The 27,260-nt window shown below is 36.7% G+C and overlaps 1 protein-coding gene across 3 annotated transcripts in view; it reads left to right on the forward strand.

The window, feature by feature from the left end:
- Positions 1-27,260, forward strand: part of CSMD3 (CUB and Sushi multiple domains 3) — a 601,317-nt gene that overhangs the window by 391,230 nt on the left and 182,827 nt on the right. For all 3 annotated transcript variants that reach the window (XM_061447844.1, XM_061447845.1, XM_061447846.1), the window contains 4 exons: positions 2,030-2,186; positions 6,397-6,588; positions 11,679-11,805; positions 12,616-12,818. In XM_061447844.1, the coding sequence (XP_061303828.1) occupies positions 2,030-2,186; positions 6,397-6,588; positions 11,679-11,805; positions 12,616-12,818 (679 nt within the window). The remainder of the gene's footprint in view (positions 1-2,029; positions 2,187-6,396; positions 6,589-11,678; positions 11,806-12,615; positions 12,819-27,260) is intronic.

Consider the following 27,260-nt stretch of genomic DNA (forward strand, 5'->3'; position numbering starts at 1 on the left):
GCCTATAGGGATGCTGGAGAGGGACTCTTCATTAGGGACTGTAGTGACAGGACAAGGGGTAACGGGTTCAAACTTAAACAGGGGAAGTTTAGGTTGGATATAAAAAGGAAATTCTTTCCTGTTAGGGTGGTGAGGCACTGGAATGAGTTGCCCAGGGAGGCTGTGAATGCTCCATCCCTGGCAGTGTTCGAGGCCGGGCTGGACAGAGCCTTGGGTGATATGGTTTAGTGTGAGGTGTCCCTGCCCATGGCAGGGGGGTTGGAAGTAGATGATCTTAAGGTCCTTTCCAACCCTAACTGGTCTATGATTCTATGATTCTATGTTCAAATGAATCACATCTCTCCCTCAACCAAATGCAGTTCTCCTCAAAGAATCATAGAGTTTCTGAAGTGTTAGGGTTCTTCAAATAAATTTTGTTCCTTTATAGAAATGATAGAGGCTTAGAAGTATTATACAGAGGGACAGCTCGTTAGCCCATAAAGTAGAATTAGTGTCTGAAGAGATGTCAGTATGTTAGTGTGATAAGTTTAATATAGTAGTTCATTTAATGAAACTGCAATAAAGTATTTGTGGGAAAATTCTAACATGAAGAAAATTTGTACCATGAAGTCCTGGCGAGACATTGTGAATAATTGGTATAACTCACAATAACTTTCTTTGGTTAATCATTAGTGATGCATACATAGCAGGAAATGGATTATTCTTATGTAGTGTTTAAAAATAAATCCAGGATCCTTGGTGTTATTAGTTATAAGCAGCTTGGAGAGATTAGAAGAAAGAGCATCAAATTCAAGCTGTTTTTTTTTTTAAATTCTGTCACGAGGTTAACAATAATTCTTCTGGAATGGACATTTTCCTTGCAGTTACCAAAATAAACCTATGTCCATTTTAGAACTATTTTGTCTTCTGGCATTTTTTTCTTGCTTGATTACTGATCTCAATTTCACAAATATTTCACAATTTGTTGCCTTACTCCTGTTGGTGGTGTGTTTGTTTTGATTTCATTGTGGCATGGATTCCTGTTTACAAATGCAAGCTTTAATTACATTTCATATTAATACAATTAGATCTTATGCAGAACTGGAGACTATACTTTTTTTTTTTTTAACTAAAGCTTTAGAATTTACCTATATTGCATTTTGAAAGTTGTTCAGAGGTCAATGTACTGGTTTGCAAGTAAAATTTTTCTTAAAACCCATTTATTGATGTTTAGTTATTATCAATAAAATGAATCCTGTGGGACATAGTGGTTAGCTTAACAATTACTGTTAATTTATAGTTTAATTGTTTTTAGGAATTTCAGTAATGCAGCAACCTGTGATGTTTTAAAGCAACCCAGTTTTTCAGGAGATTTGGAGAGAATTATTAAAAGGTCACTTAATATGTTCAGTAGTCTGGTGGAAGTTTCTGTTTCCAATATGGTAAAGAACAACTCTTGCAGAAAAATAAGTAATAAAAGTGCTGTATTACAATTTACATATAGATTACATTAGTCTTTAAACGCACAGAAGCAGTTGTTATTTTTATTTGATTTCTTAGTTTCCTTTAACTATACAGTTAAATTTGAAACCTCTTTTCACATATGAAAAAAAAATTAAATCACAGGTTTATTTAACAAGCCAAGGTTGTGAATATATGAGCTTTTATTATGTCACCTTAGTGACCTGAGGCAGATGTAGCTACACAAAATAGGTGTTTGCTAATAGGTTGTAACCAGCATTACAATACTGACAATGAAAAAGAAAACAGGGAGTTTTAAAAACACTGAGCTGATATGGCGCCTCTTCCCACTACTGTTGTTATAAAAAAAAAAAAAGTAGCAGGCATATTTTAAATTGCATTTGAAAAATCACCACAATTAACTCAAGAAAGGCTAACAGCATATCCGGATAGTACTGTGGGTTGAGTGGCAATAGAACTCTCTTGGCAAAGCTGACCTCCCTCTTAGTGGAAATGTACAGAATTATTTTGTAAATCAAATATATCATTGTTTTAATTCAAAACTATAAAACTCACATTTATTTTACAGATCTATGATGGCAAAGACAACACTGCTCACCTGCTGGGTGCATATACTGGGGCTTCATTAAGAGGCCTGACGCTAAGTAGTACTTCAAACCATTTGTGGTTGGAATTTAACTCAGACCTGGAAGGCACTGATGAAGGTTTTCAGCTTGTGTATACCAGTAAGTATTTGTGAAAACAGTTATAAGAGATTTTTAATTTTGAAGGAATGAAAATTCTTTGCTCATAAAATGAAAATGCAGTCAAAAGACAAATAATGATTATATCAACAGCAAATCACTAATCAAAATATAGTTTCATAATTGAACCTCAAAAAAAATCAAAACACATAGCATAAAAAGCCTTTACTTTTATGGCACTTCAAGTAGTTTGATAATTAAACTGATGTGTTTTTTATTTTGCAGGTTTTTCCAGTCTTGGAAAAGATAATAAAAAATAATATAATTTTAAGTTAGTTGTACTAGTGCATAAAATATATCTAAGCATGCAAGTAGTTTTAGATGTGTAATTAAAACCCATGTTTTCATAAAGATAATTTATACGTAAAAGATTCTTCATCTTAAGATTTACATCTGATACAGAAATTAACTCCATCCCAGCCAGGCTCTATATACTCCATTTCCTTTATGCAATCCTGTCAGATTTATTTGCATGGGTAAGATCTCTCTGAGCCTTCTCTTCTCCAGGCTGGACAGTCCCAGCTCTCTCAGCCTTTACCTATAAGAGAGATGCTTCCATCCCATAATCATCTTAGTGGCCATTCAATGGACCCTCTTCATTAATTCCACATCTCTCGTGTATGGGGAGCCCAGACCTGGAGACCATACTCCAGATGTGGCCTCAACAGTGCTTAGGGTAGAAGGGAAGGATCACCTCTGTCAGTCTTCTGGCAACATGCTTCCTAATGCAGCCCAGGTTATTATTAGCCTTCTTTGCTGTAAGGGCACATTGCTGGATCATATTCAGGTTGGCATCTACCAGGGACTCCCAAGTCTGTTCTGCAAAGTTGCTTTCAAGCCGGGCAGCTGCCAACTTATTCTGGTGATGAAAGATTCCTCTCCACGTACAAGATTTTGCAGTTCCCTTTGTTGAACTTCCTGAGGTTCATTGCTGGCCCATTTATCCAGCCTGTTGAGGTTATTCTGGAGGGTCACGACCATCTGAAGTACTGACAGTCATTCCAATTTGGTGTTACCAGCAAGCCTGGTTAAGGGTATACCCTGTCCCACCATCCAGATCATTAATGAAGGTGTTGAAAGATTGGATCCAGTATTGACTCCTAGCGTATGCTGCTAGTTGCTAGCTTCCAAGTGTGCCACTGATCATCATTCATTGGACATTTTACATTTTGGGAAATACAGCTAATATTTGTTTTCTGTAGATGTAGGCAACGAAATGTTCAATGCGAACCATGGGCTTGCCCTAATGCTTTTAAGCAGTAAACAAAATCCCCACAAGCTACAATGAAATATTTTGTGTCTTCAGGGACATATTGTGAGAAACCTACAGGCGGGGTGGAGAAGAGATTCAGAGAAGCCCTGCAGAGAAGGACTTGGGGGTGCTGGTCAATGAGAAACGTAACATGAGCCAACAGTGTGTGCTCACAGCCCAGAAAGCCAACCATATACTGGGGCTGCATCAGAAGGAGCGTGACCAGCAGGTCGAAGGAGGTGATCCTGCCCCTCTACTCTGCTCTCGTGAGACCTCAGTTGGAGTATTGTGTGCAGTTCTGGTGTCCTCAATAATAAAAGGACATGGAACTGTCGGAACAAGTCCAGAGGAGGGCCACGAGGATGATCAGGGGACTTGAGCACCTCCTGTGTGAAGATAGGCTGAGAAAGCTGGGGCTGTTCAGCCTGGAGGAGACAAGGCTGCGTGGAGACCTCCTAGCAGCCTTCCAGTATCTGAAGGGAGCCTATAAGGATGCCTGGGAGGGACTTTTCATTAGGGACTGTAGTGATAGGACAAGGGGTAATGGGTTCAAACTTAGGAGAAGTTTAGATTAGATATAAGGAAGAATTTCTTTCCTGTGGTGGTGGTGAGGCACTCAAATGGGTTGCCCAGGGAGGTTGTGAATGCTCCATCCCTGGAAGTGTTCAAGGCGGGGTTGTTTAAGCCCAGCCATAAACCAGAACCACACAGCCTCTCTCTCACCCCCCTGCTTCCTTCCCCCGCTCCTAGAGGGATGAGGAGGAGAATCAAAAGAACGTAACTCCCACGGATTGAGATGAGAACAGTCCAGTAACTAAGGTATAACACAAGCCACTGCTGCTACCACCAATAATAATAATGATAAGGAGATAAGAACCGCTCAGCACCTGCCGACCGATACCCAGCATGACGAAGCAGTGATCTAGCCCTTCCGGGTAACTGCCCCCAGTTCTACATCCTGGGCATGACATGCTGTGGTATAGAATGCCTCTTTGACGGGTTTGGGTCAGGTGTCCATTCTCTGCCTCCTCCCAGCTTTCCCTCCTCCCTGGCAGAGCATGAGACTCAGAAAGTCCTTGGTCAGAGTAAACATTACTGAGCAGCAACAAAAAACATTGGTGTTATCAGCGCTGTTTCCAGGCTGAATGTCAAAACGCAGCCCTGCACTAGCTACTGAGAAGGAGAAAAATTACTGTTACTGCTGAATGCAGGACACATGTTTTAGTGTGAGGCGTCACTGCCTACAGCAGAGGGTTTGGAACTTGTTGATCCTAAGGTCCTTGCCAGCCCTAACTAGTCTATGATCATATGATTCTATGGTTTCTAGCTATTGCCTTTCCATATCTGCTTCACTAAGCCCCTTGCTACCAGGTGCTTCTCTAGAATGATAGTTTTCCCTTTGGTTTGGTGTCTAGAACTGTCAGCTCTGTGTGGTTAGCTGAAATACAACTAGGACAGCAAAAATGCTGCTAGCACCAATGGTTAGGTAATGGAGTTACATGTTCACCCTCAGGAGGGAAGTGATCAGTTAAATAGACTGCTTGGTTCTGTGTCTATAAGCAGTCCATCCAGAGATGAGGACATCTTGGGAATCAAGGCACATTTTGACTTCTTTTTTTCATACAGTCTGATCCGCAATTTTCTTAGATGACAGGAAATTCTTATTGGTCGATAAGTATCTAGAATGGCAATATCAAAGAAGTTTCTTCATGCAACAAAAGTTTCTGCTCACATAAGCCTCTTGTAGAGGTTCTGCACTGCATTCTGCACTGAGAAACAGTAGCTTAGCTTGCAGTGAGAAAAGTTCAGCCCAGAGTTGGTGTAGGCTGTTCAGGAGGTGAACCATTTTGAGTCAGACGTTAAGTGAGCTGATGGAAGAACAGGGAAGATACAGCATTTGACCGATTATTTTTCAGCAAAACGGTCTTATTCAAAATGAATCATTTTGTCTGTAAAATAAAATAACGTTTTATCAATCAACAGTAATGACTCAGTACCTGAGGAGAGACTGTGAAAGGCTACCAACTGCTGACCAGATGGACAAATATTGTGTAAATGACTTTATTGAACAATGCAGACATGAAAAGCCCTTCATTTGCTCCCATGTCACCTGCATACAAGAATATCAATCTGACAAAAAGTACCTTTTTAACCTACAAACTCTTTGATATGCATGATATTTATAAAATGCATTTAGTTTTGAACACAGTGAGATTTTGAGCTGCTTCTCAGTCAGTAACAGAAAACCTTATTTGGAATAGACAATCTTCCTTCTGAATTATATTTTATGCTTCCCTAACTGCTAATATGCTTTCCTGTTTCTGTATGTTTAAGTCGTTTTGTTTCCTTCTTGATCCACATCTCTTAATTCTACAAATTTTCCAAATTGTTTGGCTTGAACTCTCTGTACCACCATTATAATTTCTTCCTGCAGGTAGTTTTTGAATTTGCAAACTATTGAACACAGGATTAGGGTAGAGACTGGTGAATATAGCAGTATTTCTATGGTGCTGTAAGTGGTATTGTGCCATTGACGTTACTATGCACAGTAACAAAACTACAGTGCAGTTTTGTTTATGAGACTTCAAATGTCTATTCACAAATGAGATTGTCCTCAAAGTAAATGGACAGTCATTTTAATTGCCATAAGTTATTGCATACTTTTAGAACTCATTGATAATGACAAGAGATTTCCTTTTTCAGTCTTTAATTGGACTTGGGGAAGAATGATGTTATGACACAGATATTTTTGTTTGTATGCTGTAAGTGAGGGGTATAGGCAGTTATCCCTCTTAGACTGTAAAAACTGGGGAAGAAACCTTAAACTTTGTTACATGAAGTCTGAAAATGTTTTCTTTCCACTGGAAACCAGAAAATCTTCATTTCATTCGTGTATTTATCAGTTTGATTTTGTAACTATAATGTTTTATTCCTACACAGGTTTTGAGCTTTCACATTGTGAGGACCCTGGTGTGCCACAATTTGGATATAAAATCAGTGACCAAGGTCATTTTGCAGGAAGCACTATAATTTATGGATGCAATCCAGGGTACACACTCCATGGAAGTAGCCTTCTAAAGTGTATGACTGGGGAAAGAAGGGCATGGGACTATCCTCTGCCTTCATGCATTGGTATTAGATTTTATTATTACTTAAAGTACTGTATGAGAAAGAAAAAAATCTTGTAAGGATTGTTAGATCTGTGTGGAATCTGATCTGTATGTGTACAGATCTATTTACACATTTGCCATCTCTGCATAGTTCTCATCCAAGTTTGTGTGAGTGCTGTTGCTTTTTTCAGTTTAAAAAAAGGTAGTAATTATTAAATATTCATGTGTAGTGAAATTCCTAATATGTAAAAATCTGGTTATAATCAGCAAATAGTCAACATAAAAATAGAGCTAAATACAAAAAGCAAGGACCATAGGTATTTTATGAGGTATTGTAAACCTTTTTTTTTTTCTAATGATATCTAAATATCATTAAGCTACAAAACTTTACATATATTTACATATAAATACTATAAATTACAACTTAAAGACACAAAAAGATATAGAGGGGTTTTTTGGTCTTTTTTTTTCACTTGGCTTCTGTTATGTTGCTGTGATGAATAACACAATATTATATATTTTATTACAATATTAAAATTAAAATAACTTTATAAATTGTGCATGTACCTACAGGGTCAATTTCTTCTGCAGGAAAGCAAAAAGAAGACAAGACTTAAATGTTTTTTAAGCACCTTTTAAACACCCAGAAGCTTAAGTCTGGGTTGGATGGGGCTTTGAGCAACCAGATCGAGTGGAAGGTGCCCCTGCAATGGCAAGGGGGTTGTAACTATATAATCTTTGAGGTCCCTTCCAACCCAAACTGTTCTATGATTCTAGTAATTTTCTTCCTTTTTCATCTCCTTTTAGAGGAAATAAAGTACAAGAGGTAACAGCCTCAAGCTGCACCAGGGGAGATTCAGACTGAATATTAGGAAAAAAATTATTCACTGGAAGGGTGGTCAGACACTGGAACAGGCTGCCCAGGGAAGCGGTGGAATCACTGTCCCTGGAAGCATTCAAAACAAGTGTAGATGGAAGGCATGGTTTCACGGTGCACTTGGCATTCCTGGGATCAAGGTTGGACTTGATGATCTTAAAGGTCTTTTCCAACCTTGTTAATTCTATGATACTAAAAAATTGGTATTGAGTAGGAGAAGCAAGGGGTGAATTGCAGTTTGTATAGATTTATGTTTGTCAGAAAACAATGTACTTTGGCATATCTTTATCAAGAAATAAAGTCCATTTAGGAAAAATAGGCAACAAATAAGGAATGAACAGCTCTCTTAGAATGATAATTAAAGAATAAGTGCTTTTGTGATAAGTCTTAACTAATTTCTACATAATTTAGGATATATGAAGCCGAAGAATTAAGAGGAAAGTATGGTGCAGGAATATGCAAGTAGCAAATAGATGTACAAAGAACACATGCTGGAAGCTGAAAGAAAAAGATCAATAAAATGTGAAGGTGCCAGAAGGTTGAAATTAAAGTTTGAGCAACAAATTATATCTTCAGTTCCTTTATAAACATTAAAAATCATAATACATATCACTGAAGTAACACTTTTTATGTGTAGATAGATAGATAGATAGATAGATAGATAGATAGATAGATAGATATAGGTATGTATGAGTTCCTGCTTAGTTTTAAAACAGACCTAGGTGAATATGTCTTAAGTTATTCCTCTGTTTTTTAAACTGATTCCCCAGATTGTGTACTGTGCACTATTCACAAGACCTGTGAGATTCAATCTTCTTGTATTCAATACAAAAAAGCAAAACCTTACATAGTTTAGGTCTGGTGAAAGGGGAGGTCGCTAGAATAATTCACACGTGGGTGGTTAATGTTCCTGTCATTTGTCCTGTAAATGACAGAAGCTGTTTGGAGGAAGGTCCCTGAATTTAATTATTCAGCAGTCCCTCTCCAGAACAGATGCATACAGCTCAAAAGTTACAGGTTGCCAACCTTAGAACTGGGTCAGTAGACTGAAATCCAGACGGGAATCTGAACCTCTGTTACAAGTGATGATATGCTGCATATACTTTAAGGTCTTATTTTTTTTTTTGTTTCAGTACTGTTAAACCATCCAACTCAAGTCACTATATTAAAAAAAAAAAACAACAAACCACAAATTAAACACCTGGGTTTTGCAATGCCACCAGACTTTTTGTGAAAACTATGTTATAGTTATTCCAGAATGTTCTGTGTAGGTGAATCTCTAGAATGTGACTCAGTCTGTGGCGTAAACTTCTTGAGTTTTAAATTAATCTTATTCAAAAAATATTTATTAGTCTGCTATTCACAGGGAGGTTACTTATACATCCAGTTAAGAATACCATGTATTTGTATGTATTGCTGTTAATTAAGCAAACAAAAGTACATATATTGTGTTATCTCAGAAATAATTTATTTTCTTGATATCGATTAGGTATTTCTCCAGAGAAAAGCAGTAAAACACATTACTTCTATCCAGAGAAGAGTTAAGCAGCTGTAAGGCTGTTGTCTATATCAACAGTAGTATCCATTCCAACCTGAGGATCTCATAGGTTTCGCTAAATAGATTTTAAAATATTTTAGTTAAAACAAGTGAGGTTTTTGTATAGGAAAGCTTTAGAAATTAAAAGGGCTTTGAATGCCAGTTGTAAATAATGACCCTGAATTCCACATACCTTCTAATTTTTCATGTTAATTAATGATCATACTTTTAAAGGGATGTAGTATGGACAATATAAAGTGTCTTAAATGTCTGTTGATGCCTTCTTGGGCTGAAAAATATGTAAGAAGAGATTAATGATGTCTTAGTAATGATACAATATGGGGAAATTGGGTGGAAGAAATCTGGGAAGCAGAAGGGCAATTAAGAAATGCACAAGATCAGTAAGAAAAAGTATGCTGAGATTAGAATTGTTCCCCAAAGAAAATGACAAAATTACATCACAGTGGTTTATCACAGAGACCTCTTTAATATGTCCAAACAATGGCCTAAGTCTGAATATCTTTTACTCATCTGTGATCAGAATAATCAGTTTCAAAACTCTAAATTCAATAATGATTAAATAACAAGAAGTGGAGATAAATCAGCAGTAAAACTGTTCTAACATTTCTGGATTATAGTAGTCCTTTCAACATTCAATTTTAGTTATAATTGGCTAGAAACTAAGCTTCTTTGCTATGAAAGAAAATGAAAAAAAGAATCCCTAACCATAAAAATTTCTTTTGTAACACTGATGCCCTTTATTTCCAGAGTACTTGTTTAAGAGTCAGGCAGATATATGCACTGTTTTATTTACTTGGTCTCAGCCTACCATAAGATGTTTTAGGGTCAGATCATTAAGGCAAACTCTGAGAATATGTGAAAACAGCAATATTTTGCATGAAACATTTTAGCTGGCATACTTAAGAGCAACATAAGTCAACAGACATTTTAATTTGCTGCCACTGTCAGGAATTGACTTAAAATTGCTGCTGTTCTTGTTTTAATATAATTTCTTAGAAAAATGAGACATTGACAAGACAATAGCAAAACTTTTTTCAAGCAGTTGTAGTAATCAGAAATGTTAAACAGGCAGTAAATGTTACAATACAACATACCATCAATGGAATTTGCAGCAAGATATGTAGTATAATGTGTATTACCTTTAACTTTACGTCCTTAGAAGAATCTTTAGCATTGACACTTGGAGGCAAAGCTAAGATTATTAGGATTGTCTTCATAGTAAGCAATCTGGAGATGAAGGATAACAAATAGCTTTGTTCCTTTACTCCCGACTGCAGCTTGAGAGGATGCTAATTTCTGAGAAGTCATCACTTGCACAGCTGATTTAACAACAAGCAAAACTGGGGAGCTGGAACCTTTATGGAGAGGCAGAAATAAGCTACTGGGGAGAGAGAAAGGGAACCCTTAAAAATCATAACAAAAGCAAACAGGTTACATTCTGTGAAAGTTAGAAATTATAAGCTTGTTATCAGTGGTTCTGGATGAAATGCAATTAGTTTTACATTTCATCCAGCTTGCGGGTAATTTTTTTCCTTCCAGTGTACTCTATTTACATCCTTACTCTGCTGGAAGAATAATAAGCTGTGATATCTTCTGAATTGAATAATTTGGATTTTTTTTTTTTTTTAAAGAGTAGGAATTAACAGATTCACAAAGTGCTTAAAACAGTTATGAAGGGCCACTTGCCTCTGCCGATTTGCTTTTAGTATGTTCAGAAAATCCATCAATTGTAGCATTTCAGTTATATTTTATCACAGAACTTACAGATCATAAGGTAATAAATCTCTCAAATAAATGTTAAGGTGATGTTAAATCAAAATAAAACTGATTTTAACTTTACTGAGAGATCTAATCAAAGAGTTGTTTTGGCTTTTCACTTCACAAGAGATAAATAAATTACAGTGACTTTAAAAGGAAGGAAAGCATAACAAGAAGGCTTCAAATGTTCCAGAAATCTACAAAAAAAAAAAAAAAAGGTTTTCTGAAAGATTGGGTATTAAGATCATGAAATACTCAGTTTTGCATAGTAACTGTCTGAGGCCAGCTAGAAAGGACCTACTTACCATCTGTCATCCTCTAAGAATTACATAGTTTCATTATGTTATATATAATGCTATAGCTATTACATACTGTATTATGAGTAAGAAATTTTACAACTTTTTTTCCTAGACTAAAAAGATGATTTTCTCTCTGAAAAGCCTGCTTTAGTATGCTTTCCTCTTTTATTTTTTTTTTAAATACATATTTTTACTTTGTACTTAGTGATTTATTTAGTTTTCTTAATTTAATTCTACTACTTTAGGGAAACATGGTGTTCTTGTGGGTTTTTTTTGGTTGGTTTGGTTGGTTGGGTTTTTTTTTAAGTAACAGTCCATGTTCCTTTCAGTATATGATACATTTTCTAATAATTATGTTACATTCAAATAATTAGAGAAACATAGGTGCCAAAGGAAAGTATAAAAAACATTCAAATAAAACCACATTTGCAGGATTCTTTCCCCAACCACTTCAAGACCTTATGTATTATCTTACAATCTTAGGGCATGCAGTCAGTTTAGTTGTGTAACTCCTTCAAGTAAGAGAGTAGATGTACAAATTGTTAGCTCAGATTATTAACTGGAAGACAAACTGTAATGAATTAAAAGTAACACATTACGTAATATTGTTTTTTTATTAGCTGAATGTGGAGGCCGTTTTAAAGGAGAATCATCAGGAAGAATCTTATCACCTGGCTATCCTTTTCCCTATGACAACAACCTGCATTGCATGTGGGTGATTGAAGTAGACCCAGGAAATATTGTCAGGTACCGAAACAAATCTTGCAATTTTAACAAATCTTTTTGATTATATAATAACCAAATCTTACCTGTGTAGTAGAGAAAAAAGGGTTTAGAATTTAAAATTTAAGATGCAGCTAACAGCCAGTATTTTGGCATTCTTAGTCTGAGTATGTAGGTTTCTGTTGAAACTGTCTTTTTCAATAAACATTGCCTGATGAAGCTCAAGCTTCAAGATCGGATATAATTTTTTTTTTAAATGATGATGAATTTTAAACCAATGCAAACATATATACCAACTGGAACTGTTAACTGGAAATCTGATATAAAAACTATCTAATACAAATGCTATTTTAATGCCAAAATGATAAGATTGAGTATGTAGAAAGTGCTGGAGTCAGCAGAACCATTTAATGGAAGAGTATATTTTTTTTTTAAACCCTCCAATTTGGTAGTGCTTCTTAGTTAGACACTTATTCACACTGTATTGATAATTACATCAATTTACAGTTAGATTTTTTTTTTTTTACAAGTGATATATAATATTGTCTTAAGAAAACTATTATCTGATGAAAAGTTTGTGTGGATACTTGCAGATTGGATAAATTAACATACTATTCTATGGTAGAACAATTAAAATATATTTAGGTCTTTTTTTTTTTTGTTAAAATGTTTTATGTATCGAGCTTTTATGCATTCAAATGTAAAGGTGCGAAACTTTACGGAAAATCACCCTAGGAATTCAAACTTTATTTGCTTTATTGGTTTAGATTTGTTGTTACTGGCATGTTGTTGGGTAATATGAAAGCTGACTAAAAATTCATGGTATCCTTTCAGCCTTCAGTTTCTTGCTTTTGATACTGAGGCGTCCCATGACATTCTACGAGTTTGGGATGGTCCACCTGAGAATGAGATGTTACTCAAAGAAATTAGTGGATCCCTTGTTCCTGAAGGCATTCACAGTACACTCAACATAGTAACTATCCAGTTTGACACAGATTTTTATATCAGCAAATCTGGATTTGCCATACAGTTTTCAAGTAAGTTTATAATTTTTTTTTCTTTTTTTTTTAATAATTTACTTCACTCATGAATAGTGCTGGGAACAACTGAAATCAGTGACATTTCTGACCTTATTAGGGAAAGAATTTGCCCAGATTCAGACTTGTTGAACCTCAAAAAGACCTCCCATGTCCTTAGCTTGTTTGGCTTTGTTTCAAGTGCAGCTGGGAGAGTGACAGAATGCTAGTAATTATGACTAGTGTTTTTCCCAAGTCATAGAACAATTTGAGTTGGAAGGGACCTTCAAAGGTCATGTAGCCCAGCCGTCCTGCAATGAACAGTGACATCATCAACTAGATCAGGTTGGTCGAAACCACATTCATCCTGATGATGGAGGTATGTTAAAAGTTCTATCCTTTTCCAATCAGTAAGAGTTTCTGGTTTTGGAGACATATGTGCAGAGTTTTAATTCCTGCTGCACTTGCATAGGATGAAATGGGAAATAGCATTACAGGAACAGCAGTGTCTGTCTCCCTTTTGCAATGTAGCTCTATTTCATCTTGTTACAGGCAGTGTGATGACATATCTAAATGCTTACTTAACTGTTATTAAATGCCTTTAGACAGTTTTAGTGCTGAAAAAGAAGAAATCATTGAATGAAGCCCATTTTGCTGTTTGTTTTTTTTTTTCCTTCTGGTCAGTGAATTTTATATATATATCTATATATATATATGCATTTTTTAAGATGAGCAATATCTGCTCTAGTATCATCATTTTATTCTGCAGTAGCTGAACAAAATAAACTCAAGTTTCTAACTTGGGTCTACAAAGAGATTCTTAATAAGATTTACCTTGTGATTCCTGTGCTTGGCAGTTGTATTAGCCTTTGTTTTACCTTACTCTCATTCTTTCTATGTGTATGACAGATACATGCATGTGCAGACAGTAATTTGAAGGAAAAATGATGTGAATGAGAGGACAAAGTAAATGATCCTTCATTAGTAGTGAATCTGCTTCATCTGATGTTTTTTGAAGCCATCAGTAGAGTTCTTAATTCCTTGGCTCCAAGATGTTTTTTGCCATTTTACCACCTTTCCCGCTTCCACAGCTTGTTTGGGAGAGTCTCACATGCCTTCTTTCCAGCCTCAGACATGCTCCTTTGTTTAAGGCTGAAAAGTGAATGGGGAGAACATTATGCACTGAAACTTCCTCAGGCAGTCATTTAGGGTGAGTAGAAAGAGATTGATGCAGACTAAGAATGGAGTCGCAAGAAAAAAGGGATGAGACATGGGAGTAAAGCCATAAAGCAGGTACCGATGTGCTTAAAGAGCTTTGCCTGAAAAGAGGTTTTAGGGTTTCCTCTGAATGGAGAGGTATTTTTTTTTGATTTCTGTGCTCAGTCTGCTGAGATCTAATCATGACAGTTTAAAGGATCCATGAAGTTACTGTATCAGCATTTCTCTTAGTCTAGATTCACAAAAATCACAGTCCACTACTTGATGTTGCACAGTTAGGGTATATACTCCGTATTAGAATAGCAGACTTTTTTTTTTTTTCCTGAATACACAACCTGAATGACACTATTGCTTTATGGTTTAATAGATTTCATACTATTTTACTAACCGGGAAAGATATATATTTGAGAACATGGAGGAAAGGGAAAGATAACTCTATGCAATGTTTTTTTCAAACTTTTATATACTTTCTTTGAGTATATAATGTAGTCTGAGCAAAACCGATGATGTATGTGTACTTTAGCTACAGTGCAATTAACGAACAGAAAGCTTGCACAGGGCATTGTCTGCTTTTACTTTCCTCTCACCATTTCACAAAATTGGACATGAGTGTTTAACTGGACTCTTTGTCCTTTTACCTCAAGAGGAACGTTATTCAATGACAAGATATTTAATGTTCAAACCTTTTTAAGACCTTGAATGCTTTTTTTTTTATTATTTTCTTAATTTTTAAAATAAAAATCTTTCTGTAAAAAGTGAATTAACCATCTTATTCATTCTTTATAGTTTTTGATCTCATTTCATCAGCTGTTCATACACAATTCTGCATCTGTCATTTAATTAATGAGTGGGAGCAATCCCCATTGCTTATGTAGTATCATTTGAGTTTGACTACTTTACAATCATCCAATATGTACAGAAAATTGGTTTGTATATGGTAACATAAATTCCAGGTGAGATAGCATCCTTCACCAAATTAAAGGTGGGAGCGGGGGGGAACCTTAGAGAAGCTGACATGGGGTTTTGTTATCTGACATAGTAGAAGTGTTTCCATATTTTTAACATTCATAATCTCTTCAGCAAGTAATTAATATGAAGGAAACTATTCTATGCTAAATTTCTAAGGAATATGGCTGACTTTTTTATGGTTGACAGAGATTAATTTTCAAAGTTCATACAGTTGTGCATTACTCTGAAAGGGAGAAGAGAACATGATGGATTTGGCGTAGATTTGGATGTATTTTGGAACATGCCTAAATGGAATGAACAGATTGAATAATACAGCTAGAGAACAGGTGCCAGAGGTCTTCCCTTAAATTAGGTAAAGAATGTAAGGTTTTCAACAGGCCACAAGCAGCATGCAAACAGGAAGCCCCTGTTACAGCATGTTTACTCTGAACTGTCTGACAGCATGAAAAGCCCAGCGCATACTGAAAAAACACCAATGAAATCAGCAGTAGTTTCCTTTGGTCAGTAAATTCTGCACAAAACAGAAAAACTTCAAGAATAGTGAAGGAAAAAGAGAAGGAAATCAGTGTGTATTTGCCAGAGACATGAGCACCTCAGGATCAGACAGAAGTATGAAGTATAATGAAACATTTTCTTCCGCTGCCGTTGCTTCATGTCACCGAGTAGTAGTTGAGAGAGAGAAAAAGTGAAATGAAAGAAGTTGAATGAGAACACTGAAGTAAAAAATTGGGTGATAATAATCTTGGGTGCTTAAAAGAATCTTTTTAGTCCCTTAATATGCATGAAGTGTGTAATATCATATCCTAATGAAGTTCATGAGATTACTTCCATAGCTTTCCATAGCTTTCAAGGGCCTTTGAATCTGACATTGCAAGGAAGTTTCCCCTCTGCTAGCTTTTAACAGTTCAGGTGCCACATATCATTTTTTCAGAAAGGATCTGTATTCATCTTTCATAGACCATTATTTCACCATTAATAGCTGCACTACTGAGTCACTCAGCATTACAGACTGCATTCTGCTCAGGCCTAAGTGTGCAGTCACATTTCTGGCTCATTAAACAGCACACAATATAGAGCATTTTTTGAGCAGTATAAGGCAGCCTGTGCAGAATTAAACTGTAAGCATGTTTTGAGTATTTGTGGGGGGTGGGGTGGGTTTGTAAGTAGATGCTCTAGCAGTATTTTATATCATATAAGAGCAATTTTTTATGTAACAGGATATGCCTTAAAATGCTTGGATTTAATTTACTATCAAACTACAGCTTTCCCTCCTTATTTTAAGATGGGGTGAATAGTCCTTTGGAGTTAGTGGTCTCTGTAGACTACAGAAAAAGCCTAGAAAAACTGTGTCAGATACCAACCTGGATGACTTAAGTTTAGCTATATTAATTTCCATTCTAGAAATATAATGCACTATATTGCTTACTTTGATAACATTTAATGATTAAATGCTTACCAATCAGCCTTCTATATTCAGGTTTAGTGCTGATTTATAGCCATGCATTCTTTTAAAAATCCTGTATTTGATTTGTTTTTTTTTCGGTTGTTCGCTCTCACTGTTGGTTTGTGGTGTTGTTTTTTGGTGGGGTGGGAGGGTGGGGGGATTGTTTGTTCGAAGAAATACATATTTACCACAGTGTCATTTAGGAAGATTTTTTGACACTGAACAGCCTCTTGGTTTTTTTCCTACTGAGTGTCTGTTTGTATTTTATGGGTGGTGGTGTTTGGTTTTGTTTGTTTTTGTTTTGTTTGCTTTTTGTTGCTGTTTGCTCAGTACATTTTTATTCATTCCTTTCTTTTCTGTTTTTTTCCAGTAACAGAGATAATGTATTTGAGGGATTTAACTGTTTTTTGGTTTTTTTTACAGAGTGGTTTTTACTATCACTGCTGGTATAAGGATCATTTCCTAACATAGCTTTTTCTGTTTTCTGAAATCAGTAAGATAGATCTTATTCTGCGTTGCATCTATTCCATGGCAGAACCAGTTTTTCATCTAAAATGTTTTCATACTCTGGTTTCCTGATTATTTTCTTTTTTTTAATTTGAGAGGAGTCCTTTGGATTTAGAGATTCCAGGATAACTATGAGAAATAATTGTGAATATTCACATTTCTAAATTTAGCCCAGTGCTTTAGTTTTGACTTTGGGGCGGAGGGAGGGTGGGGGGTGGGGTGGTGGTGGTTTGTTTGCGCATGGATTTTTTTCAAGGGTTTGCTTTTGTTTGTTTTTTTTTTGGCATCAAGAGTCTTAACAGAAAGAAGATGGACTTTGTTTTGTTTTCCTTCTATCAGCTATTGCCTTTTTTCTAAGTAGCAGATATTAGTAAAAGAAATAGTAACTTATGGGTCTTTCAGGGACAAAAAATGCCATTCCTGTAACAGGTTTGTAAATGACAGTAACTGCTTAGTATCTGTTGCTTCTTAGTTAAGTAGTATATAGGATATGTGTATTTTATGCAGGCAAATACATTTGTGACTTACATCAATACAAAGCCTACTCACCTGCCCTCAATTTACAGATTTAGAGTTTAAAACAGGCTTTCTCAGATTAGTGATGTTGCATTTTAGTGAGTTCAAGCTGATCTGGTTCCAAATTGGGAATTAATGTTTTAATTTTTATTGTAACTTCATATGTGTGACATCTTACTTGAATCTGAAAAACTTCCTGGTATTTTTCGTTTTTTTTTCGTTAATGCCATACAAAATTGAACTGTGTACTTCAGGTGTCTCTGATAAAATTTGCAATTCTGGTGGGTCATTTTACTTGCAAACAAAATCCATTATAGATCTTTATACAGATCTTTTATACGTACCATAAAAAAAAAAAAAAAAAAAAAGCTGTTTGGAAGTTTTCTTGCTAGCTTGTAATGGAAGGAACATAATGAAAAACTGTTTCCAGAGAGAAGCAATATGTTGGGAAAATGGCCAAAATATAGATGCGAAATTCCTTGAAGGCAGTCAAACTAGATTTACACTTGATCAACGATAATTTTTCATGCTCTGTAACAAATCTTGCTACCTTTTGAAAAGTTTTCACTGGTGGAACCCAGTTCCTCTTTCTTAATCCATAATTCTGTCAAAATCTTTATATGGATTTTTACTTCCCATATGCATCTTCTTTCTTCAGTTTGGTTTTTTTAGTTTTGAGAAGACTGCTTAATATGGAGGTTGTTTCAAGTTTGTCGGCTGTCTGTTCTCACTGTTACCCCATTCCTGGTTAGGGCTGGGTGTTTGTAATGTAGCTAAATTAAAAAAGAGGTTTAGGCTCCTATTTCATTGCCATAGAAATATTTTTTTCTTAAAAGCATGCCAGTAAACTGCCTGATCTTATAAAGAACACACCCAACAGACATTTGACTGAAGGAATGTTCATCTTTCAGTCTTTTATATATGACTGTAGAAAATGTTATTTGTGGACTTGTAACTTTAGTTATTGGCTGGACATATTCAGACATGCATATAAGATATAATTCACTTACATAGAGGAATTTTAAACCTTTGCCAAAGAAAATGAAAAGACAAATCAGATCTTGATTATTTTTTATATTCCCATTGTTGTTTTGGGAATTTGCAAACTCTACAAAGAGTAAAGGAAACAGAAGTTCTTCTCTGACAGTTTTCTAAATTTTGCAAGTGTATGATGCTTTCTTAAATAAAAAAAGAAAAAAACGCAATCTTACAGATCAGCATAATGACATTCAACAAATGGACAGAATACTACCAAATAATGAGGCCAATTCTGTATCAGTGTGAAAATGTCCAGTTATATTAAATAAATAAATAAAAAAGAAGCAAAAAGTCAACAAAAGATGACTATTTCAGGCAGATTTAACACCTTCATATTTTACCAGGTGTCAGGAGCTCCAAATTCGGCTCTACCTATAAGAACTCCCAAAATACTAATAGGGTTCTGAATCTTTAAGGGTATGATGCATACATACGATCTTCGATACTAAAAGCAAAAGAAAAAAATAACTTTTAAGATAGGAGCCATCTCACTTTCTCTTCAGAGGATTTCAGTTCAGACAGTGCTGTTCTTTGTTGCACAGGATCTTCAGAAGTTGCAACAGAACAGGTTGCACAGTATTCTGTAAAGAATCAAATTAAACAGATGCATATTGTCATTTCATACTATGAGTATCCATTTTCTGCTGAGTTCCAGCAATTATGTGAAACCATATGTCAATTCATTTATTTGGGCCTGGGTATTATACCTGGTGCCAAAGCTATGAGCAAATGCTTAAGGAATAATAGATGTTCAGAACTGAAAATTTCATATTTATGGAAAAAAGAGATCTACTTATGAACTATGAAAAAATACTCATAAAAGTTGTCCAGTAAGACATGATAAGAGCAGTGTAGTACTTTAGATGGTTTTAACAAAATGCATTTCAACAACTAATGCAACTTGGCAACAACAAAAACAATATGAAAAAGAAAATTAGGTTATCTTTAATTATTAAAGCTGTTATCTCCCCAAGAACTAAAATGTATCAGACAGATTTCACTGTCAGGTAAAGTCTGTTAGGAAAGAACTTGATTTCCACTATTCTCCGACAAAAAAAGGATATGAGACAATACTAGGTTACAATGCAAACAACACTTTTGAAAGAAGTTCATTTAACAATTGCTACTAAATACTTAAGGCTGATAATCAGTAGAATGCACAAAATAATCTGGATACAAATTCTGAATACAATAGTAATGCAATAATACTGATGTATGCAGCTCGCCAAGTAGTCTGTGTTTTTCAGTTGGTGTTACCAGGTAAGGATTATAAAACTTATTGTTACTGGTCATACAAACCACTGCTTTTGCAAAGACAGAAGTATGAATCTCCAGCCTCACTTCAGCTCAGTACAAAGCTCCTGAGAAATGCTGTAGGAGTGCTGGTCTCCAGCCCTGTATCTACACTATGAGGAACTTGGCTTCTAAAAAGACCCTTCTGCCCTATGTTGTGGGGAGCTTTGCTCATGGATAGACTGCAAGTCAATCATATGCCTGGATTATATTCCTTGATTCAGCAGCTGTTTGCAGAGAGTAGATGCTTTTTGCTAAAAGCCCTCCTGTTTCCCTCTTGTGAAATGTATACTTAGAATGTAGTATGTTATGGGGGTTACCAGGCATGGCTTTACTTTCCACATTTTTTTCTGGTAATAACTGTGTTTTAAAGATTGCTAGTCATGGTCACCTCAGATGCATTTTTGCAGGTTGGGATCTCCCAGAAAACTTTGTACACGGTTTATATGTGGATGTGGATTCATGAACTCACATATAATGCAACAAGAAGTTTAAAAGAACAATACCACAGAAAGACCTTAGTGGTTATTTATTGTCAGGAGAATATTATCAAAATGGGAATATTATTTGTTATGCACTAGGAAACAGGGAAAAGGAAAAAAACAACCAACCAACACACAACAAAAAAGCCATTAGCTTGTAAAGGACCTTGCAGTAGTCTCCACCATGTATCTTTTTGTGGAACTTTACAAGTTGTGCTTTGCCAGTTTCTATGAGCCTGGGGACACCACTGACATCCCCACACAGGTGCACAAACTCACAAGAAATCTGAAACTCAGTGAGCTTGTCTTTCAGGACAGAACAGTCTACTTAACCCTTGTTTTGACAATAGCATGCACATAACCTGTGGTTGGCAATTACATGTTTACAAGGACAACCAGATAAGTATATGGAATGCTTGAGATGTCAGGACCTTCAGACTGTATTACACTTCCCTTTGTGACCTGCCCAAGCTGTAGTCCTCGTGAATTCATAGGCAGCCAGGGAATTTCCCATGGAGGGTAGGAGTATTATCCTTCCTTTTCCAATGTGTATCCTTTCTTCAGCCATCTGTTTCCTCTTGTGATGTGTGGTACTGGGCTTGGTGCTAGAATGCATTTGGTCAGTGCTCAGCGTAAGAGCAAAATAAGCCTCAGAAAGGTTCACTGAAAGTTACAGAGATTTGGTGGAGATGGGCCTTGCTATCTGCAAGAAAAAGTACCATTCCTATGACTTGCAAGCTGTGCCAGAGCCTTGGATTCTCAAGGTGGTTACTACTGCTGTTCTGAGTGTGTGACCTGAAAGATGCTATTGGCAATCCACAGCATCAATTCCTCCATCGTCCATCATAGTCCATAGAATAAGAAGAGAAGTAAGCCAGTCTGCTGTCCCAGCTCTAAATATTCAGCAGGGACCTTCTCTTCTTACAGAAGTTCAATCAAGAACTTAATTTGTTGTCTGGTCTTGGAACGTCTGAAACTGAAACTTAAACTGATGATTTTGCTATTTTCTTTCAAAGCTTTTATTTTATTTAAAATATCTAAGGATTATTTAAAATCAAAACTGAAGCTAAGCCTATGCATTACATTCTTAGCGCTATTGACTCTTTAATTGGTTAGAAAGTTCTACAAGAGAAGCCACATCAATATGTATTCTGTCTTTTGCTTCAGATTAGACAGGAGAGACTGAAACTGTGGTCTGCTCCAGTTTACTGATTTTTTGGTTTTCTGTTTGTTTGTTTGGGTTTATTTTTGTTTGGGGCTTTCTGTTTGTTTCCCATGAAAATAAACATCACCTATCTTACACCTCCTAACTTATTGACTATTGCAGAATCTAAGAGGAATGAAACCCAAGCTTAAGTGACTAAAATGATGTAGGTAAAAGTTTAGGTAAGCAGAGAACTTACCTCGACAACTGTAATTGTGCAAAATCTTAATTAAACTCTTTTGTTGAAGGGTTTCATTGTCCTTATGAAATCCTGATTCTGTGCTTAATTCTTTATATTTTCCCATTTTAATCTTCAAACAATACCTGAAAAACTTAGATAGACTCTATGAAGTCATGCAAAATCAACAGAGTCTATGGTTAGAATTTACTTAAGAATTATAACGGCTGTGCTCCTAAATCTCTGTTAGATTTACAGCAGAAACAAAGTTAAAAATAGACAAAAAAAAAATTAAAAATCATCAGTGTTTCTGTTGGTAGAAGACTGAATAAAAACAGTGTGGCCATTTTATTCTTTCTTTCTCAGGAAAAGTTATATAGAAGGTTGGATTTAAGATAGCAAATACCAGGCTGACCTAATTCTCAAACAGTATTAGAGATTCAGAGAAACTGTAGTGTCCATGTGGGTAAAGGTATTACATGGGGTCTGGGACAGCTTGAATTTTGAAGGTCCAGTCTGTCAGGAATGGGTCAGGCTGATGTGAGTGTGAAAGATCAACTACAGAAAGCATTCATTTAAAGTGAGGAGAGTTAAGAAGGACATATCAGTTTAAATAAGAATAATGTTTTTTTTCTTCTGCTGTGTGTTATGAAGAACTTGAAATTTGAATGATTTGCCCTGACTTTGTGCTCTGGGAAAAAGAAAAAAAAAAAATCAAACAGGAAATAAGTCAGGATTTTTTGTTTGGTTGTTTTTTTTCTTTGTTTCTTCCCCTAATTCTCAAATAAATAAAATTCCTCTTTCTTTTCCGTCAAGAAGACATGCACAAATTAATGAAAATAAGCAAGTAATTTTATCTCAAGTTTGGGATACAGACTCTTTACTGATACTCGATTTGGCATGCACTAGAAAACTAAGTTTAGAAATCACTGTTAACAGCAAGAAATCTGAGGACTTCTATTATATTGATAGAATCATAGAATCATAGACTAGTTAGGGTTGGAAAGGACCTTAAGATCATCTAGCTCCAACACCCCTGCCATGGGCAGGGACACCTCACACTAAGCCATCTCACCAAAGGCCTCGTCCAGCCTGGGCTTGAACACAGCCAGGGATGGAGCATTCACAACCTCCCTGGGCAACCCATTCCAGTGCCTCACAACCATCACAGGAAAGAACTTCCTCTTTATATTCAATCTAAACTTCCCCTGTTTAAATTTTAACCCGTTACCCCTTGTCCTGTCACTACAGTCTCTAATGAAGAGTCCCTCCCCAGCATCCCTATAGGCCCCCTTCAGATAGTGGAAGGCTGCTAGGAGGTCTCCACACAGCCTTCTCTTCTCCTGGCTGAACAGTCCCAAGTTGCTCAGCCTGTCTTCATACGGGAGGTGCTCCAGTCCCCTGATCATCCTTGTGGCCCTTCTCTGGACTTGTTCCAACAGTTCCATGTCCGTTTTATGTTGAGGACACCAGAACTGCACACAATACTCCAGGTGAGGTCTCACAAGAGCAGAGTAGAGGGGCAGGATCACCTCCATCGACCTGCTGGTCATGCTCCTTTTGATGCAACCCAGGATACGGCTGGCTTTCTGGGCTGCAAGCACACACTGCCAGCTCATGTTCATTTTCTCATCAGCCAGCACCCCCAAGTCCTTCTCTGCAGGCCTGCTCTGAATCTCTTCTCTGCCCAACCTGTAGCTGTGCCTGGGATTGCTCTGACCCAGGTGTACTTGCAGGTTGAACTTCATGAGGTTGGCATCAGCCCACTTCACAAGTGTGTCGAGGTCCCTCTGGATGGCATTCCTTCCGTCCAGTGTATCAACCAAACCACACAGCTTGGTGTCATTGGAAAACCTGCTGAGGCCGCACTCAATCCCACTGTCCATGTCACTGACGAAGATGTTAAACAAGACCAGTCCCAACACCGATCCCTGAGGGATGCCGCTCGTTACAGGTCTCCAGCTGGATATTGAGCCATTGACCACAACTCTTTGTGTGCGGCCATCCAGCCAGTTCTTTATCCACCGAGTGGTCCCTCCATCAAATTGATGTCTCTCCAATTTAGAGACAAGGATGTTGTGTGGGACAGGGTCAAACACTTTACATAAGTCCAGGTGGATGACATCAACTGCTCTACCCCTGTCCATCAGTTCTGTAGACCCATCATAGAAGGCCACCAAATTGGTCAGGCAGGATTTCCCCTTACTGAAGCCATGCTGGCTGCCACCAAGCACCTTGTTGCTTTTCATGTGCCTTAGCATGCCTTCCAGGAGAATCTGCTCCAAGATTTTGCCAGGCACAGAGGTGAGACTGACTGGTCTGTAATTCCCTGGGTCATCCATTTTCCCCTTCTTGAAAATGGGGGTTATATTTCCCTTTTTCCAGTCATCGGGAACTTCACCTGACTGCCATGATTTCTCAAATATGATGGCCAGTGGCTTAGCAACTTCATTTGCCAGCTCCTTCAAGACCCGCGGATGGATCTTATCAGGACCCATGGACTTGTGCACGTTCAGATTTTTAAGATGGTCTCGAACCAGTTCCTCTCCTACAGTGGGACCAAGGTCTTCATTCTCACAGTCCCTGCATCTGCCTTCCAAGACTTGGGTGGTTTGGTCAGAGCCTTTGCCAGTGAAGACTGAGGCAAAGAAGTCATTCAGAACCTCAGCCTTCTCCAAATCCCGTGTAGCCAATTCTCCCAAGAGCTTCCTGAGGGCGCCTACGTTCTCCCTAGTCTGTTTTTTATTTGCTATGTACTTGTAGAATCCCTTCCTGTTATCCTTAATACCTCTAGCTAAGTTTAATTCTAACTGGGCCTTAGCTTTCCTAACCTGGTCCCTAGCTTCCCAGACAAAATCCCTATACTCTTCCCATGCCACCTGTCCTTGCTTCCACTTATTATAAGTCTCTTTTTTCATTTGAATATTCCTCAGGAGCTCCTTATCCATCCAAGCAGGTCTCCTGGCCCTCCTGCTGCACTTCCTTCTAGTTAGGATGCGACACTCCTGAGCTTGTAACAGGTGATCCTTGAATATCAACCAATAGTCTTGGGCCCCCCTGCCCTCTAGGGCTGTATCCCATGGAACCTTACTGAGCAGGTTCCTGAAGAGGCCAGTGTCTGCTCTTTGATCCCAGCATCAAAGGAGTTTATTACTGCCTTGTCACATTTCTACTACCATGTTTCAAAGTATCTTTCTTGCATGAAAATGGAGCTGTCATCTTAGATCATTTCAGTCATGTATCAAATTGCCTGGACTTATGAACTACCAGAAACCTTTGGACTCTGCAATAACTTACTATTTTTGAGGCAGGAATGATCAATTTATGATAATTTAATTATCTGATTTATAGTTTAAGTGTATTTCAGTGCCTTACTATTAAAAAATATAACAAAATATTTTTATACCCCACATCAAGGACATTTATAGACTGATCTGTGTTTAAGTTTTTTCTGGATGTGACAGAATGCTGGCTTAATGGCTTCTGCAGCTCCTCAGGAGCATTTTGACAGCCATGTACAGCTAGTCAGGTGATGATTTAAGATGCTCCCTCCTCTCATCTTAACTGCTCAGAACAGATAAATCTGTTTATATGAGTGCTTTTAGGAAAAGCACAAACAAGATTAGGGAGTGTTTTTTTTTTTTGTTTTACATGGCTTGGCTGCTATGAAACTCCAAAACAAGATTCTGCTCCAGTTCCTTCAAGTTACGTAGCAGAAACAGGGTGAAATAAATAACTCTTCAGAGTAACTATTACTTGTGCCTCTTCATTGGCGCAGGTTCTGTGGAGAATCGGTGGTCTCATATTCGAAGTCTGCATTTGAAAATATCTTGTATGGAATCTATATGGAGTCTGGCTTGTGGGTTCTTTGGCTATTTCTATATTAGTAAGTAACATAGACTAAGAGGAGGTGATATATAGGTTGAAACAGCTGGTACTGAAACGCTGCTGGCAACACTGTTCATATTCAGAGATATTCTTATTTCAGAGTTGTTCCAGTGTAATTCAGAAGTATATCTATCTTTCAGTTTAGTTTCATCCAAAAAGAATCACTTCATGTGCTCCAAACCCATACCCCACTGTAAAACAAAACTCAATCTGGAGTTTTATTTCACAAACACACTGAGCTCTGAAGTGTGAAATGTTAATGTTGAAATGACCTTCTGTCACTTTGACCATGTAGAAAGGCATGCAATCTTTGTGTGTCTAATCCATCTAATAATCTCTCACCTGTTGAACAGTTCATCCTCATCCTGAAGCTGGAGTTCTTAGTCAAGAACTGTCTCTTGGAATTCTTAATCTAGTACAAATCTTTGATTGTGATGTAATTCTTCCAAACTGGCACTGCCTAGAGAAAGAACAAAATAGGTTTCTTAGGAAAAAAATCTCTCTCAGATGATCATACACAAGTTTATGCTCTACACAGTCATTCTTGTACCTGTCATGCTGTGTGTAATAGGTAACAGACACTTTTTGAGTTTGTCTTTTTCCCATCTAAAATGTAGTTTACAGTAATTTAATTGATTACATTTACAAGTCACACCTCACTATATTCAAGACAATGTGACCTTAAGTCTTCTAAACTCTGAGTTTACAATGATTATAATAGAGTAAAAACTGATGTATTCTTTTCTTACTTTATCAATTTTAATATGTCATGTCTTCAGATCCTATACATGAATTTAAGGGGAATTGTGATAGTCTCCTCCATTTCTTTCGCTAAAGCTCTCAAGAGTGCATCGCAGGTATGATAGCAAAGTTATAAAGGATTTTTATAATTCCCAAACATTTTGCTTACTCCACAAAGTTTGATGGTGAATGATGAAGGCAGTGATTGAGGTGTCTGAAAATATAATAAGAAAAAAACCCCAAACCCCACAGTTCTTGTACTGGAATAAACACTTCATAAGTAACACAGTATAGAAACTTCAAAAGGAGACAAGAAGTAGGTTGAAGGTAGGTAATGAAAATGAATATTAAAAATGAACAGAATAAAGAGGTAAACAGAGTTGAGAATGCAATACAGAACATATCCTATCAAGACAGTTGTAATAGAGATCTTTGAAATCAAACAGATAAACATAGCTTTATAGTTTTTTTTTAACAGTAGTGATGATGGACTAGAGTCAGGCACATGAAACAAAAACTATAGTACAACAGACACGACAGGAAAGCTGTGATTATAAATTCCATTGACTATATGGTTAATAGATAAACATAGCTCTGTAGCTCTACAGTGTGTTTGCACCAACAAATCATCATTTTATTAATCCACTGATGATATTGATGATAATGTCATACAACTATGTGAATAAATAAATCATGTATCGTGTAATAGCAATATTATGGATTTTTTTTTCTCTCTTTCTTAAAAGCAGGGAACACAGAAGCAAAGTTTCCCCACACATTTTAGAGAAATCAAAAGTCAATTATTATGTATTTATGAGAAAGTAAAATTAAAATATATAATTTTATGCATCCTGGTGCAGTCATTGGCATTCTGGGTTCTTTCCCTTTGTTATATTTTATTCACTGAGACTACATTAATTTACTTTTTATCAGCCTATTGAGAATTTCTGTATGACATTCATGGTTGGTTCTAAAATAATAGCTC

This window comes from Pezoporus flaviventris, unplaced genomic scaffold (genome assembly GCF_033815535.1).
Source record: "Pezoporus flaviventris isolate CSIRO_AGI_PZ_B2104156 unplaced genomic scaffold, CSIRO_AGI_Pfla_v1 ptg000007l, whole genome shotgun sequence".
NCBI classification, from domain to species: Eukaryota; Metazoa; Chordata; class Aves; order Psittaciformes; family Psittacidae; genus Pezoporus; species Pezoporus flaviventris.